The sequence below is a fragment of the Brienomyrus brachyistius genome, unplaced genomic scaffold (genome assembly GCF_023856365.1).
Source record: "Brienomyrus brachyistius isolate T26 unplaced genomic scaffold, BBRACH_0.4 scaffold27, whole genome shotgun sequence".
NCBI classification, from domain to species: Eukaryota; Metazoa; Chordata; class Actinopteri; order Osteoglossiformes; family Mormyridae; genus Brienomyrus; species Brienomyrus brachyistius.
Window position 1 is genome coordinate 2,806,549 of NW_026042306.1, and position 16,917 is coordinate 2,823,465.

Sequence of the window (16,917 nt, forward strand, 5' to 3'; positions counted from 1 at the left end):
ACATTCGTAGGCACCTGAGCAATCGGTCTACTTACTGTTAAAATAACAGCGGTTACAGTGACTTTTACCAGAATCCAGAGGAAACCAAAGGTTAATGTGAATCCACATTATAGTGACATTTAATGGGCTGCATTTCAAATACAGTGGGAACCGCTTATATCGATCACGGTTATAGTGAACAACCGCTTGCTCAAAAAGCTTAGGACAGAATCATTCCTATACAAATACTTTGGAAATAAAATGCTTATAGTAATCAGAAAGTCCGTTTAGAGTGTTCATCTCGGGTCTTTTTAACCCTCCGGGGTCTAGGAGTAGGGAACACACTTTCAATGATTGGGGCATGGTCACATTTCATTCAATATCAAACTTATTTCATGGCAAAATGTTTTGTTTTGGCATTAAACTCATCTTAATCTTAGTGTACTTTGTAAATATGTCAGATTCATGTGAAGTTTGTAATTTGACAATAGACATTGCAAAATGCAGTTTGGAACACTTGCAGAGACATTATACAAGTACATAGTAAGCAATGGTGGAAGTTTGATTTGATCCCAGATATCTGATCACCAAAATCATGGGTACATGATGACTAACTGGTGTAGTTACAACATTCCGTTGGACAAATAAATAAGAAAAAGCTAACTCATGTGACCATTTCTAGCTCCTTTCATTGAATATTTAGCAATTTTCGTGTGTACGCATCAGCCATTCACACCTGGCCACACACCCCCCACCCCCATTTATAGCACAGAAGGGGATGTATCTGGATCGTGTTGTTCATCAAGTTACCATGCGAATATGATTTGAATACGTGCTAATCCAGCTATTTAGAATGCGAATAGTGATCTTCAGGTGAGGGCGGCACTACACACCCTGATGCAGGTAAAATAAACGTGACAAGGTTTACTTTTTGGAGATTTAACCTAATTTTAAAAACTTCAATACTTCCAAAAAAGGATGTTTTGAAAAGAAGACAGATTATGGATTTAGTCAGAGTTTTTTCATGTTTCTACAATAAGATTTCAGCGAGTTATGAACTGAAATACATGAGAAAGATACACGGCATCGCCGACGATAACATAACATACAGTAACAATTAAAGCTGCGTTTCTTTACTTTGATCACCCTACCTTGCCTTGTGGTAACCTGCCTGCTTCTGGCTAGCTACCAGAGGCTACCTGCTGTTTGCATGGAAAACATGACAGGAAAAAATAATTCTCTAAATGACAAATACAGACTCAAAGCTTATACCGGCAAAGACAAGTCACCGAAATACAGCAGCGAAACTACAATAAGCGCTCTGAGACAACATTGTGAAAATGCACTGTATAAATAAAATTGAATTGAATATTATGTACAGTACTGTAAAGCATATTTGAATTATACACAGTTCAGTAATTTAATTTATACAGTACTGTAATATGAAAGGCGTTTCAAACAGTTGTACTATATTTTGAAATTGTCAAGAAAATGAAGTAGAGACGCTGTCCACTTTACCTTACTCATGAAATGTACAAATGTCAACTAAATGGTAATCTGCTTGAGACAAAAAAAACACGGCTATAACGATCTGCTTATAGTGATCAAATTCACCCAGACAGACGTGATCACTACAGCGGTTTCAATTGTAGTTACCTTAGCTAATTAAAATCATACAACCATGTTAATTGACCAAACTATGAAGCAGCCGTTTTGTACAATTAACGTCTCCAGGTACCGAGCTCAAAACACATTTTCTGAACTATACCCTGACTGGATGACAAGTTTAAAAAAATATTTTATAAGCAATATACACCAAAACACAGCCCTTTCTCATTAATCCTTTTTGCTTTGTCATCATTTTACTTACCTTTTTGTAAAAATAATACAGTCTTGATGGGGATGACATATTTTAATCTTTAAACTGAAATGCAACACCATTCTGACCGTAAATCACAATATAAATGAGGAATGCATTTTCTCTACAAAGAGCAGAAACTCAGCGAACTTCAGGAAATATAAAAAAGGGAGAAATGGCCACAAGAAGGCAGCATTTGATATCACATCCTATTTTAAACAGCCCAATTAATCCATAAATATCAAAAAATCAAAGCATGTCATTGCTCACTTTTGAATTACATTCTTTTTTTTGCTATTAACCTCAGTGACAGTGACATGCCATTTAATCCAGAGGCTACACATCAACAAAAACATGAACAAATGAGTTTTCGGGAGGAGAGGTCACTCTTTCACCTATTTTAAAGCATCAGAATATTGGCGTTTACCTACTGAGTGATGGCTGCGCCTCCTTAGTGGCCACGCCCTCTTCCAGTCACTGCGGGCCTCTGCTTCCTGGGTGTTTTCCCAGGGAGGATAAAGTCGCTCCACTCGTCAGGTTCTGTTCTCCCCCTACATGCTGCGGTCTCTATCATCCTTGCTTGATCCAGCTCCCATTCTCTGTCCTACAAGCTTTCTGAGTTATCATCCCCCTCTGACCCTGTTCTGGGCAGGCAGTTGTCAGGCCCAAGCTGTCGACCCACCAGACCTCTGGCCGGCCATCTTCCTCCTCCTCCTCGTCTTCCTCCCCTGGTTCCATCTTCAGACCATTTTGGGATATAACAGTAAGGATGTGGGCGGCAGCTCTGAAAGCCTCTGGGCCCCACCCAGGGAGATCCTCCCATCTCCAGCATTTCCAAGTTTCCCCTGGGTGGTCCTGGCCAGTGTTTCCTCCAGTCTGCCAGGAAGGGGCTCCTACTATGGAGGTTTGCAGGTGCCATGATGCGGGCCCTGCAATTAGGCAAGCGATGTCCCCAAATCGTGCTGTCAATGGGCACAATGTCAGGACTGGCTGGCCGAGTGCCTGGCCAACAGGTGGGCCTCCTAGACCCTCTTGGCACACTAAGGGGGGCAGGGCTGGGGACGTGCAGCTCCGGGGGTAGGAGTGGCCATCGGGTCACCCCTGGTGGGCCCACCATACGTTGGGCCCTGGGCACCTTCAAGAGGCCCATGTTTGTCTGCTGCAGGAACACTGACGGACACGAGCCCAGGAGTCCCACACTGTACTGTGTGGAGGCCGGCACCCCTGAGCAGGGAGATAGGAGAGCACAAGCTTTTTATTTACACTACAGACAAAATCAACTCCCATCATCATTCATCCATCTCTACCTGTCCTCAGCACCAAGTGTACAAGACCAGCCAAGAGAAAGGAGCCTACTTCTCTGCTAAGGGTACCCGGATCAAACCCCTTTGAACCTCTGGCCACGTCATGCAGGATTTCAGCCGGGTGCCTATAAACCACTGGGCAGCCTTGGTACCTTGTGGCGTCCCCTGCGTGGCGCCATTGGGCTCGACAGCAGCCTGAGGGTCTGTGTCCAGACAGGAGTATGAGGTCCCTGCTCCATAGACTGCAGAGTCTGTGGTGACCATGTCCACACTGTTCTGGGAGATCTCCAGGGTTGCTGGAGACCAGGGGTTTAATTGTAGGGAGAATTCAAAGCTGTAATATCTCATTTAGAATTCAGGTTAATCATTAATTAAAAAAAATGGCATGTGTGACATTGATGACGATTCCCTCTGATTATGCTGAAAAACATTAGAATTCGACAAATGGCAGAATAAAGATATTACTTTAGTACCGCTGCTGCCAAGGTTTACCTGAGAAACACTGCTGATCAGAGGCAGATCAGCTGACTATGCAGATGGCATACTTACAGGACAACTTGGATGGGGGACCAGAGGCCACTGGAGGCACTGCAGAGGCAGACGGGAGCTCTGCATAGGACAAAGACAGGCTCTGATTTACATGTTTTAATGATGACACATCCAGCGGCACAGCAGGCTATCCAGAACAGCTGAAGACCAAAAGCAAACCTTCTGCAGACTCACCTTGAAAGGTCTTGGGGGCGGCACAGCTCAGCCGTGGAAGACCAGAATCTGGTAATGGGGGAGCCTGCAATGATGGAAATCTGAGGCAACACGGGCAGGGAGGCCTCTAATATACAGACCGTCATGCATGAGAACAAGGACCTCGTGCTTTCGGAAGTACTGCAGAGGGGAATGCGAGTAGCTCCCTGGGCGGTCAGAGCGCTCCGGAGCTCTAATGATACCTGCATAGGAGCCTCGGCAACAGGCTCTCCAGGGGATATGGCCTGAGCGTTACTGTGGGCTCCAGGCTCCAAGATCACAGGGGCGTGTCCCTCAGGCCCCCAGGACGATGCCATCTGGAGGACCATCTCACAGTCTGTCAGAAAAACACCACCCCCAAATACAGACTAAAATGACTAAGCACTGTGACAGATCACTCTGTCTTTGTGGTCACATATACCCCATTGTTCAAGGCCACGCAGCAGCCAGGCTCACCGCTGTCCACAGTCTCCCCGTCGATGGCGCCTCCCTGCGCCAGTCTGGCCAGGTCGTGCTGGTTCACACTCCCCCAGGGGATGTAGGTCACCCCCAGGTCTTCATCCCACTGGTGATGATACTCCAGCTTCACCCCCCTGTTCAGAGCCCAGGAGACCTGAGCAGCAGCACATCAGTCACACACCATGATCCACATAGGGGCTACACTGCCAATGCCTCTTAGAAGCAATAAACAGAATGCAGGTGGGACTCTCACAGCAACGGCAGGGGATCCGATCTCATGGGACCGCATACGCAGCTCCTGCAGGGCACGGTGGGCATCCGCTCTGTGCACCATGCAGACATGGGCACAGTCCCCAGGTGCAATAATCTGCAAGCAATGAAATACCTTCCTCTCACGCTATTTCCACCTCCTTAAATTGTCAAGTCTGGAAGCAATTCAACCAAAGAAAGGATTCCCATAACTAAAAAGAGCACCCACAGAAAGAAAACCAAAACTAACGTTTGATACTTGTATAACAGGGCAATTCTGAAAGACAAGCTAGAGGAAATTAGCACACAGTAAAAAAATTTGAAAAAAAATTGCACATAGTAAATCATGATGTACACCGTGTGAACGGCAAATAAGCATCTCTTCAGTTATGCGTCACTGTTGCTTTCCAAACTCAGCAAGCAGACCCTTCTGCAGTGGAATACTGAATCAACCTGGAACCATGCTGTAACTAATGTCTCGTTGCAGTATGGCTTGGGTACAGCTCAGTTCCTGTATGCCAGTGGAAAAGTACTATTAGTAGAGTTATGTTGTAATTGAAATCAACTTTCTGAATGTTTTAGTTAGACCCAGTTCACTGATATTCTTGGCTTCTGAGTAATTAATGTAAGTGTACCTCTATGTTATGATTATTTCTTGTATAAATCCTACGACTGTGGGGAAAAAATAACTACAAAAACTTCTGACCCAGAATGTTATAAACAGCAGAATCCAAGGGTCACAATGAAAGCTCACAACGTCCATTTGCAGTGATGGCAAAGCAGAGCAAACTGACTTGAATGGATTCGATGGGGCCGAACTCCTCGCAGAGACTGGCAACGTCCTCCTCAGTGAGCAGGCCACCAAGCCGTCTCACACGGAGTGTCGAACTGCACACTGAAGCAGGAGGGAAAAAAAAAACGCTCACATGGTCACTCGTAACAGATCACTAATCAGCAGGGGAACCTGCGTTGTCTTCATCAAGTTATCAGTGTATCAAAAAAGTAATGTAAAAATCAATGTATAATGTATGAATGATGTGCAACCTTTATTATGAGGGAATGGAATTTACAGTACATGGTGAATTTATGGTCAAAATCTACTATGGAAGTGAATATTACTAACGCTAAATTCGCTGAAATAAAGAACTGCACCCACTTGAGTACAGGAGAAACATGCTTTTTGACTGTTCGCTTTACATCGCTTTTATAAAAGACCTACATTAGCACCTTTTTCTCTAATCGGAAGAGCAACGAAAAGTGAAAATAGCATTTCACTTTTGTTTATTAACAAGCCAACTACACAGCAGATGCACTGCATATGACGGCAGTCCCATAAGATTGTAATGAAGCTGAAAAATTCCTACCACTTAGTGATGTCGTACTTATCGTAATGTCACAGCGCAATGCATTACGTGCTTGTGGTGATGCTGGTGTAGACAAACCTAATGTTATATAAAAGTATAACACACACACACACACACAATTACGTACCATGCACAATACTTGATAACTATATTACTGATTTATGCATTTACTATACCGCACTAATCAGAGTACATTCTTTACTTATAAAAAAAGTTTACTGTAGCCTATGTGTGTAGCAGGCTATACCATCTAAGTTTGTGCAAGTACACTCAAGGATGTATTCATTACATTGCAACATTGAAATTGCCTAATGATGCACCACTAAAAGTATCAGTCATTAAATGACATGAGTGTATTGATTCAGGTGAAACTACACTGCACATACATTATATCTGCCTGTGAGAGTATAGACTGTGTATATATATTGTATCATTCCTGCTTTTACTATATGTTAGTGATATTTTAGGTTTTGTGTGTTTGACATGATTTGGGTAGGTTTTTTCAGTCTGGAAATTGCCAAAAATTTTTCCCATGAGAGTTAACCATGACTGTTTCTTCAGTTTACACTATTTTGGCTTACGAGAGGTTTCAAAGGAACACCCTACTTTTGTATAGTGGATACTTGTACCATGGCTTTGACCAGAATGATTCTGCCCCTTACCACTTAGTGTTCTTGGGCGGACTGGGGGCAGCTCTTTCTGCCGCTGCCCACTTTCTCGCCCATAGGTGCATTGCTCACTTGAGCAGGAGCATGAAGATGTTCTACTGCATTCCCCAGGAGAAGAGGTTGACCAGTCACGGAGCTCACATTTACAGGAGCCCGAGAGAGACCTTGACCCCCGTTTCCTTGGAGACCTGTGGCAGTAAAAAGCCAAACTTTTATTACTTTACAAATGAGGTTCATAGCCACCCCAGCTAGGAAGAACAATCAGACATGAAGGTTTGGGCCCGTGATGCCCTCATCTGAAGCTGACAATGACCTAGACCGCAACCTGCTCCACAACCCAGACGGCTGCCTCATGTTTCCTGCTGCTTCATTCTTAGACTCCATTGTCTTTCTTTCCATAGTGCTGTCGTCCTCACATGGATCCTGATTCTTGAAGGGAGACAAACACAGCTTAATGCTCTGGCCAGCAGACTGAGGACATAGGTGATGTTTTTAAAGACGGGTGGAGCCAGGGCTCTTGGCAAGGGGGACGGGGCTCAGAAAGCTCACCAGCTGCTTACAGAACATTCTACCATCAGCCTCCACTGGCTCCTGATGGATGGTTATCTCAGAAGGCACAGCCACCCCAGATGATGTCTGGAAAAAGCCAGTGCCCTGTGAAACTGCCGCGCATTGTGACTATGAAGGAATTTTCAAAGGGTGCTGGGAAGGCACATGTAATTTGACTCCAGACTAGAATAATACTGTGGAATATTCACAAGAATCACTGAGAATCCATGTGACAAAGGGGAATTTATAGAGAGTAACTGCATACAAATTAAAGGCCACTATGAAACAGCCCACAAGCAAGCTGATACTAAGGCATCTGCACTACACTACCAGTTGAGTTTTTGCACACAATGAGATTTTCAAATCACTTAACACTTACTAAAAATACACTCGATATTCTTTGCTAACAAATAAATTTACATTATGTTCACCATTTGAGTACCTTGTATAGCAAAAACACGTTATATCTTTGATTCAAAGCAACCTCCTCTAGCAGTTATAACAGCAGAGAAAATTTGGAGCATTTTTTCTATAAGGAACATAAAATACTGCTGTTTCATGGGATGAAAGTTTACTAGTGCATTTAAAGGACAGCCCAGAATCTGACTATGCCATCAACACACAACCAGTTAATAAGAGTCAGATATGCACTGTTACATATTCTCTCCATGTTATAAAATAAACTTCTTTTATTTGACATTTTCATTTATAGTTGTTTACTCAACATTCCAATGCTTAAGAATAAATCAGAAGTTTATGAAATAAATGTAAAAGTGGTAAAAACCTGTGGTGTGCAAAAACTTGACTGGTAGTATAAATCTTTGAAAAGAAAAAAGGACCCCGCTTCTCAGGTCAAACGGTAACAGCTGGTACCTCAGGAGGCTGGTGATTCTGTTTGTGATCCAGGTCCCGCTTCTCAGCTGAAGAGGGGGACTGACACATTGCTATAGGCTCCAAAATGGTTTGACTACACAAAAAGAAAAAGAGTCCAGAAATCATCACCCTGCACAGCTGACAGCAGTAGCGATTCAACAATGTGGAATTCAGGGGCACTGGGTCATTAAGGCCAAGCTATGTAAATAAGCCAGCCTGCTTTTGAGAAAGTCAGGCCAGCCATTACTATATGCAGAGGCACTCACGGCTGGGAGGAACCTTTTCCGGCATCCTGCTTTCCAGATCCTTCTGTTGTCTCCAACATCAGCCTGCTAACAGAGGATGGCCCCCACTCGGGGGTGCTGGGCACCCTGGGGTCTGTACCCACCATGAGCTTGGAGCTCAGGGCCTGCAGCTGGACCACCAGGCCAGCATCGAGGGACTGGAGCAGAGAGCACTGGGGATTCCGCTTCTGCTGGAGCTGAAGATTCCGGACCAACTGATGGGAGACGGCAGGAGCGCATTCACACACGCACACGCACGTGCACACATGCACACAGTGTAAACAGCAGTCCAGACACTCCTGCAGAGAGGGCACCATTAACCACGGCCTGATTTCTAGCCCCAGGGAGCCCCGCCCACCTGCTGCCCCTCAGGACTCTCCAGCACGTGCCTCACGAAGTTGATGGTTTCGGCGCTGTTCATCAGCAAGGCCTGGCCTGGGTAGCTCTGCTCTGCATCAGCTGGGCCGGTACTGGCTACTACAGAAAACACTGGGGCTCATTTGACCACTGAGCTGTTCAGTCTGCACCTGCTGTGGCTGGGTTATAGCTCCTCGTAGTGTGTAACTGTAGGAACCACGTCCAGTTTGACCTGAACAGCTCTTTTTGGGGTCTTTCTATGTGGCGGCATATTGTATAAGCAGGGACTGACATAACTGGTAAACATGTAAACATTTGCATACTTATTTTACGTGCATTTGCACTGTTAGGACAAAAAGTTACCACACATTCTAACTAATAGCGTAACGGTTCTGTATTAATCTAAAAAATAACCCAAGGTAAAAACTGAACCATGGCTCCAAAACAGAGGCCTGAACTGAATCATGGATTTGGAGATTGCACTTGTTCCTTGTCACACACTGAAACTCAGCCAAGCAGCACTGGTACCTAAGTTGATTACTTGACTGCCATGAAATACCATCAACCTCACTTATAGGAAAAGCATCTGTCAGATAAATATATCTAGATGTTGAAAAGCATAAATAACAGGTCAACAATAGTACCTCATCCTTTTTTTTCCCTTTATACTGTAAAGGCCATCAAGGTCATAATGGTCTCATTGTAACACAATGCGATTCACCTGTGGGTGGGGCCCCCGCAATCTGGCATAGGCTGGAGGCATCAGCGGGGTCCATGCTACTGGATGTGATGGCTGAAGCGTCAGAAACCGGGGGCGAGCTCCAACCAGCCACCAAGTCCAAAAGGGGCTGCATGATGTCACTGCTGAAGACGGCGTTCTTCTGCCACAGGGCCAGGACCTTCAGTATCTTACTCTGCAAAGCAGACATGCAGGTAAGCAGACACACGCAGAGACATATGCAGATATAGAATCGCAAGCACATATATGCAAAGATAGATATGCAAATGCCAACAGATGAACAAATGCAAATGGAGAGACAGTAGAAATACAGACAGCATTACTAGTAGATACACATTTACAGATTTGTGCCATCTTAATTTATTCAAGAACTAAATTGCAGGCCAATCCTGTTTTATTAATGCCCACTGAACAGACACTGCCAGTGGAAGTCGTCACAAAGCTGGCTTTTTCAGAATGAACACAATGCCCATTCTACTGAATAACTAAAGCACTGCAGACAGGAAGTGGCACCTTGTCAGCGGAGGGACAGCGCTGTAGGTCCTGAAAGGTGGCTGTGATGTTCCTGCTGAATCGCGGGCCAAACATGTCCTTCTCCTGACCAAACTGGTGCCGGGACTTGCGCACGATTGAGTCAATGACATAGAGCCCTGGAACCTTGTGGTCTGGCTTACACTGAAAATCATGACAATAATGATGTAAGTGTGTGATCTGTAAGTGTAATTAAGCAGCAGTAAGGAAATCACAATATGCTGCTGATGGTGAATCACACTGAAAACCTTAGCGAAATTTGGTACGAGATACTCACTTTTTGAATAAATTTCTCCACACTCTGGACAACGTGTTTGTAGAACTGAAAGAAAAATCAGTGAATTGTTGCGATAGAAAAAAGAAACATATTTCTTGGCTATTCTTGGGGCCAGAAACTATGAACGTTTGTGTCTGCAGGGAAAGTGTAAGGCATTCCCGAAAATTCAACAAACAGAGAGCTCAAGGGTCCCTGACAGAATATATAGAAAAGGCTCTGCAAAGAGCCGGCTGTGGGAAAAAGGTCATACTGGCATGAGTTGGTTTGATTCTCTAAGACTCAACATATACATTACAAACAGATATTTGTGTTTTGGTTGAGGAGTCTCAGTCAGCCTTCCTGGGTGTTCTAACATTTTTCAGAAAGGGCTTCAGAAATGCCTGGCACACTTCACATGCATTTTGCAATGACAGGAGTCTTTAGTCCACAGAACACACAGTACGTCTGAAGTTCCTTTAGAAAACCACAACTGACAACCATGGGTATATAATAATATATAAAACATAACATTTTGCAACTGGCACAAAGCAAGAACAAACTAAGCAATGCAGGGTGCACATGGAATAGCAGGCGATTTAAGCATTCCAGTATACGTATGTTGCATGTTTCTGCACAGTGCAAGGAAACCAGAGAATCTGCTGAAAAGCCAGGCACACACAGAATGAACATGCAAACTCCACATACACAAAGGGGGGAGTGTGCAGCAACAGTGTTTCCCACTGGCCACTGTGCCTCCCTAACAGGCTTGTACGATGTGTAATGTTAATATTGCCATGCTGTTTCATGCATGTCACATGACAAGGACTGCAATAATCTGCTGGATTCAAATCAAATTTTAACAATAGTTCCTTTTCAGCATTATCTAGTATGTTTAAAAAAATCAGTCTAAAGTTTACTGCTTTTTGCAAGAGCACTGCATGTGCACTCTAAGACAATCATAATCATTCACATCCTTTAAGTTTGATTCACTCCTCATTAGAGGTGAAAAGTGAATAACTGGTCACAATAAAGGCAGTCTTTTGCTATATGGAAATGTTTTTTTTTATTTTATAGAGAGAATACTGAGCAAAAGCAAGTAACGTCAGCACTGCTGTGTGTGTATTGGCACAACTAATGGCAATACCAGCAACTTGGTAGATAACTATATAGCAAAATAGAACTTATTTTTCAACTCAAGTGCTTGTTTTATCTTAGCTTTACTGTGCAGTACATTGCTTGACACTTGCCGTCTTTTAAAATGTGCTAAAGATAAATATTGCAAAAAGTTTTTTAAAATTCTCTCAATGTAAACTTTTTCCAGTATAATTTGTATGGTTAATACTTACTGTATTATGCAAGAGGGTGCGGTTAAGCAACAGAACTAACCTTTGTTTTAGCAGAGATTATTTTGACATAGAGAATCATAGAATGTAAATTAGGCAAAATGATTAAAGTAATGACAAAGACAGGCTAGGCTACTCTAAGAGGCTAAATGACATACATCTATGGCTAACTTCACATTAAGTGAGTCTGTCAAATCCGAACATTTTCTTTTAAGATGTATTTGGATTGCTATCGTTCTGTGGTGATATTTAAGTTCTGCTTTGCAAAACTGACAGAAATTGCAATTTCATTCACCTTTACTTTTACAGTAAAGGTGAATGAAATTGCAATTTCTGTCACTTTACGTGCATCCACAGCACTGATACTTTCGTTCTTTATCTGGACCTTCATCCACTATGCACATCCTTCCTTCAGCCAAACAGAGTAATGGAGAAGGAAAATTTTAACTGATGCTTTTTAATAATCGAATAATCAAGTTTAATTGCGTAATTGTGACAGCTATAGACACAAGCACTTTCAAGAAACAAGTATTTGGTGATTCAAACCAGACCATTACATTTGCAAAACTGCCTCTGTATCAACAAACAAGATCATTCATTGACTATTGATACAGAGAATCCTCTCTGCTGACATCTTACTGCTCTGTAAATGGCAAACTATACTGTATCACAGGGCTGATAACTATATTTTAGGATTTTAAACAACAGACACTGACACAGAGTTGTTTGACTATGTCCAGGAGACCAAACTAGCAGGAGAGAGATCTGGGCCCATTGGGCCTGTACTGAGCAGCGCTGCCAATTGCCAAGAAGCACAGACGCCTCAGTCTGTTGTTCAACACCTATCTGAAGGTAATCCAGGCAAGTGTTTTTAAACTACTGTGCTGCGACACACTACGGTGCCATTTGAAATGGCCAGGTGTGCCACATATGTATGCAAGTATGTATGTATATGAATGTACTTTAAGTGCCTTAGAGGAAGAAAAAGCTTTGCACATAAGCAACATTTTATTCAATTAATTGTCCATTAGGCTGTAAGCACAATTCAAAGCAGTAATCCAATGCAGATGAAAATAAGACAGCCCTACAATTAGCACCCGCTCATGTACGTGTTTGACAATTTGCAAACTGTAGTAAAAAACAAAAAAATTGAAATCAAACATGTACATGTAATACAAAAATATATTTTGCATTTTGGCAAGTTGATGGCAGAAAGGAAATATGAAATTCACTAATAAATAACACATTTAAGTTGCAACAATAAGAATTATGCATTTTAATTACCTATTTTAACTTGTCAATGAGGATAGATCAGCAGAATATACACACACATTTTATATCTTCTACTGTAGTACTGAGGGTAAAATACACCAACTCAGGACTGCATGTTGTACAGAAGCAGTGATCTATCTCAGTGTTTCCCAACCTAGTCTTCAGGGAACCCCAGACAGTCCATGTTTTTGCTTCCTCTCAGCTCCTAGCGCACCTGTACTAGGTACTTGGTGTTCTTGATTGGCTGGGAGGAAGCAAAAATGTGGACTGTCTGGGGTTCCCCGAGGACAGGGTTGGTAAACACTGGTCTATCTAGTGATGCCCCAGTATCTCCCAAATAGGATAAACAAAATTTCTATGCTCAGTAAAGTCCAGGAAAGGTCTTTGAGGAGCTCCAGAAACTCCACACAGGCAGAAGGCCACATATGAAAATATTCGGTAATTATCCTTCATGAGAATAGTCATGTTGCCAGAATAAAAAAGTGAAAACCCACAACCTTTTTCACCAGGACTGTATGCGAGATACTTCCAAACACTCTTCCTACATGATTAGCTTACAAATAATTTGGGATAAAACTTCTGAATTACCAGAGAATAGATAATGCATCTGGATCGTCCATGGACACCGAGATAACCATTCCTGAATGAGAGTGATGGGTGAACACGGAGCTGTTCCCAGTCCACATGCTACTTCATTTGCCAGGCTTCAGTCACAACTTGGGAGCAGCACCCCATTGAGCAGAAATTCTTAACATCTTTTATGTAAATCGAACTGTCCCATTAAAATCTAATACTACGAATCCCATTACAAGCATAAAAATAACTGCAAACATGCATTTCCAACTGCATTAAGACACTTATGCTAAACTCAGTTTCTCTCATTCCAAGAATGCAGGACTTCTGTGTAGCTGATTGAAATGTAAAGAAATCTTAAGTTGGAGATTCATGTGATGAAAACACAAATTCATGCTGAAAAGAGTAAACCTAAAGGGTACTGGCAGAGTAAGCACTGTACAGTTTGACAATGCCTAGGGTAAAATGCTTAGGGAGATGAAAAAGTGGATGCTCCGTTGCTCATTAAATGCCACAAATATAACATGTTTAAGTGACGTCAACTTCTGGAAAGTTTCTGGAAGCTGATGTGACTCGTGACACTTAGGGGTGTGCATATTGTTTCATTTTTAAAGCAGACTTGTGTACAACCAGTGCATGATATTGAGCAGCTGCTATACATCGAAAATTGGTGCCTTTTCCTTCACTTGGTACCCCACTGTAACTTGCAACACTGGGTCATATGGGTTGCAGCACTAAACCCAGAAAAGCCACAGATTTCTGAAAAACTGCCCGGACTGCCCAAAAAGACAATGTGTCTCACTTTCTAAAACGTTTTGCATTTCATTACCCGCTCCCTGTTACCTCAGGTCCGGGCACAAATCTGCCTACAAACCTTCTTGGCCTTTAAAGCCATCTTGGTTATCTTGGCCATCTTTGTTTTGGAGATTGGAGGCCTATACTCATTCAGCGAATATAGCTGAAAGACAAGAAATATTTATATAAACAACACAATAACTCAGAAAAACTTCATGCAGTAGTCATTATTATCAGTTCAGTTATGAAATTTGGTTTAAATTTCACAACAAATAAGCTTTATGTGCTAGTCATTTATATTACTGCAAATCCAGAGGTGTCAAAAGTACACATTCTTCACTCAAACAGAAGTATAGATACATGTTTTTAAAACACTCCAGTAAAAGTTGAATTATTGACTTCACTTTTTTTACTCAAGTTAAAGTGGAAAGTACATGTTCTAAAACATTCTGAAGGTATAAAGTGCCCTTGCAAATGACAAAACCACCATTTTAGAGCAAAGCTGACTGGACCCCATGTCCAAGCATTATGTAGAACGCAAGCAGAGAAAAATAATGCCACATAAATACTTATAGCTGCATTGGCTATTACCATTATTATACATGACGATTGACTTTTTCCTAAACACATCATGCAAAAATATTATAGTACTGTAAAAGATTACAAACTCAATGTGTTTGGTGTTCAAAAAACTTTATGTGTATGCAAGATATATTAAGTGTTTGTGCAAGCCAGAAGAACTCAGGCACACGCCATAGGACTAGCAGAATGCTCTGTTTAGCTTCAAAAGAAGCTGATTTTCTTTGAAAAAGTTCTTGGAATCAATGCATGCCCTTTTCGGTGTGAATATCAGCCCGGCTGTGCTGAACAGTCTCTCGCACACAGCTGAGACTGGTAGTGGAATGTTAAGCCTCAATGACAGGTTAAATACTAGAATTAGAATTTAGGGATCATTGCCGACACACCACAGCACACAACAACGAAAGGTGTCCTCTGCATATGTGACAACGTGACATAGCAAGGGGCAGCTAATTCAGCACACGGGGACCAGTGCTTGGGGGCGGTACCTTGCTCAGGGTACCTCAGTGGTGTCTTGCTGGTAGGGGCTTCAAACCTGCAATCTTTCAATTACGGGGAGTCCCTAAAGACTCCACTTACACCCTCACCAGTTATATTAGACATTTCGTCGAGCTACTTTCTTTTCGAGCTTCTTTCTTCCACTGCAATCATATCATTTTCCACCCAGTTGCCGCCTGGTTTTAGGCTCTCTCTCTCGCTATACTATGTCTATAGTGTTGTGTATTATGCGCAAAAACGAATACACCAATGGGATTGTCTTTTGCTTACAAACGTTTTTAAGCCTCAGCCAATCTGTGAAGTTGTCTGGATGGCGCGCATTATTGATTCGGAATAGGTCAGGAATAGGTCAAATTAATGGCAAAATGCCCCAATAAACGATATTTAAATTATACGAAACAAGAGTAACGAGCCTAATTTGATAATGTAAGTAGCAGAAAGTACAGATATTCATGCTAAAATGTAGTAAGTTATGTTTACACAAAAATAGTCTAGTACAGATACTCGAAAATTTTACTTAAGTACAGTACCGAAGTATTTGGGTCTCTGTTTTTTTTTATATACACAACTAAAAGAACACTGCACGTTAACGTTAAGTTTCTTCATAACTACTCGGGAGTGGAATCGAGAAAGCCTCCCTTACTTACGCGTTTGTCCATCTCTATTTTTCCCCACTTCAGAAAACGGAAACGCGTACCAATATATTCCTCAATTACACTTTAAAATGTAAACCTTGCGTCGAATGTCTCAAAAATCCCTCAAAGTATAGGTAATTTAACAAAGAAAGTTTCTTTATTGCGTATTTTGTTTATTACTGAACATATCTGATTTTTATCTACTTAATTGACTATAAACTACGAAATTACACAGGCTATAACGTTTTTTCCAGTAACATCTATATAGAAGTTTGCTTAACTGCCTATGCCAGTGGTTCTCAAAAAACAATGATCCCTAAATTCTAGCTGGAAAACAAGCAGGGCAGTGGGTCCTGAGGACCGAGTTTGAGAAGCATTGGCCTATGCCCTTATTTATGCTTTTACATTCGAATTAATTTGAAGTCTATAGTTCATTAACATTTAGCTCAATAGTTAAAAATGGGAAGAAAATGTGCAAATACTTCGTTCTAATGTGCTGTTTGGTACAAACTTATTTAAAAAGATATCTTACTAAATCATCAGCCTTTTCGTGTCTGGTTTTCACCGATGTGCGAGCCTTTCCCACCAAAAAAAAACACACTTTACCACAAATTAAGCACGTGCTTAAAACAGGAGTGAAAACATTTTTTCGTATAAACCGACATACAAAATACAAACCTCGCACTTAAATGCTTTGACGGTTTCCATGGCGTGTATTTTACCTGAGGAACAGCTATCAGTAGATAAATTACTTCGTAAACTATAGAGCTCTCACCGTCTGACGTAGACTAGAAGGCAGGCCGATATGGCGGCTAAAAGATTGGAGAAGAAATACCCAATGCAGCAATGCCCCCATGTGGCTAAAGCAGATATTACAATCTAATGCGTCCGTAGTGCTGACTTGGTGCAGTATGTAGAACGCAAGGGAATATTCCTGTCAGTCGTTGAATGTAAATCTGTAAACTTTTAAGAGTATGAATTTGTATTTTTAATATCATCTGTGCGATTTTG

The 16,917-nt window shown here is 42.0% G+C and overlaps 2 protein-coding genes across 4 annotated transcripts in view; both read right to left on the bottom strand.

Annotated features, from left to right (window-relative positions):
- The window catches only part of LOC125721014 (rho guanine nucleotide exchange factor TIAM2-like), a 55,229-nt gene extending 52,825 nt beyond the window's left edge, over window positions 1-2,404 (bottom strand). Inside the window, exon 1 of one of the 2 annotated variants that reach the window (XM_048996921.1) lies at window positions 2,269-2,404. The gene's annotated coding sequence lies outside the window, so the exon portion shown is untranslated. Of the gene's footprint in view, window positions 1-2,264 lie in introns of both variants that reach the window. The other variant, XM_048996920.1, reaches the window with a different exon arrangement.
- LOC125721016 (SR-related and CTD-associated factor 8-like) lies at window positions 1,873-16,729 on the bottom strand. Of its 2 annotated transcripts, none has more exons than XM_048996927.1 (19): window positions 16,585-16,729; window positions 14,274-14,357; window positions 10,233-10,277; window positions 9,938-10,099; window positions 9,407-9,599; window positions 8,687-8,802; window positions 8,311-8,543; window positions 8,045-8,138; window positions 7,172-7,258; window positions 6,936-7,051; window positions 6,617-6,810; window positions 5,385-5,485; window positions 4,595-4,708; window positions 4,339-4,495; window positions 4,086-4,219; window positions 3,865-3,928; window positions 3,691-3,750; window positions 3,294-3,437; window positions 1,873-3,061 (listed from the first exon to the last, which is right to left on the bottom strand). In XM_048996927.1, the coding sequence occupies exons 1-19, from the start codon at window positions 16,612-16,614 to the stop codon at window positions 2,442-2,444; spliced, it is 2,748 nt and encodes a 915-aa protein (XP_048852884.1). In that variant the 5' UTR covers window positions 16,615-16,729; the 3' UTR covers window positions 1,873-2,441. The 2 variants fall into 2 exon arrangements, with proteins under 2 accessions (XP_048852884.1, XP_048852883.1); XM_048996926.1 differs by having other exon boundaries at window positions 8,687-8,805.
- Between the last annotated feature and the right edge of the window lie 188 nt (window positions 16,730-16,917).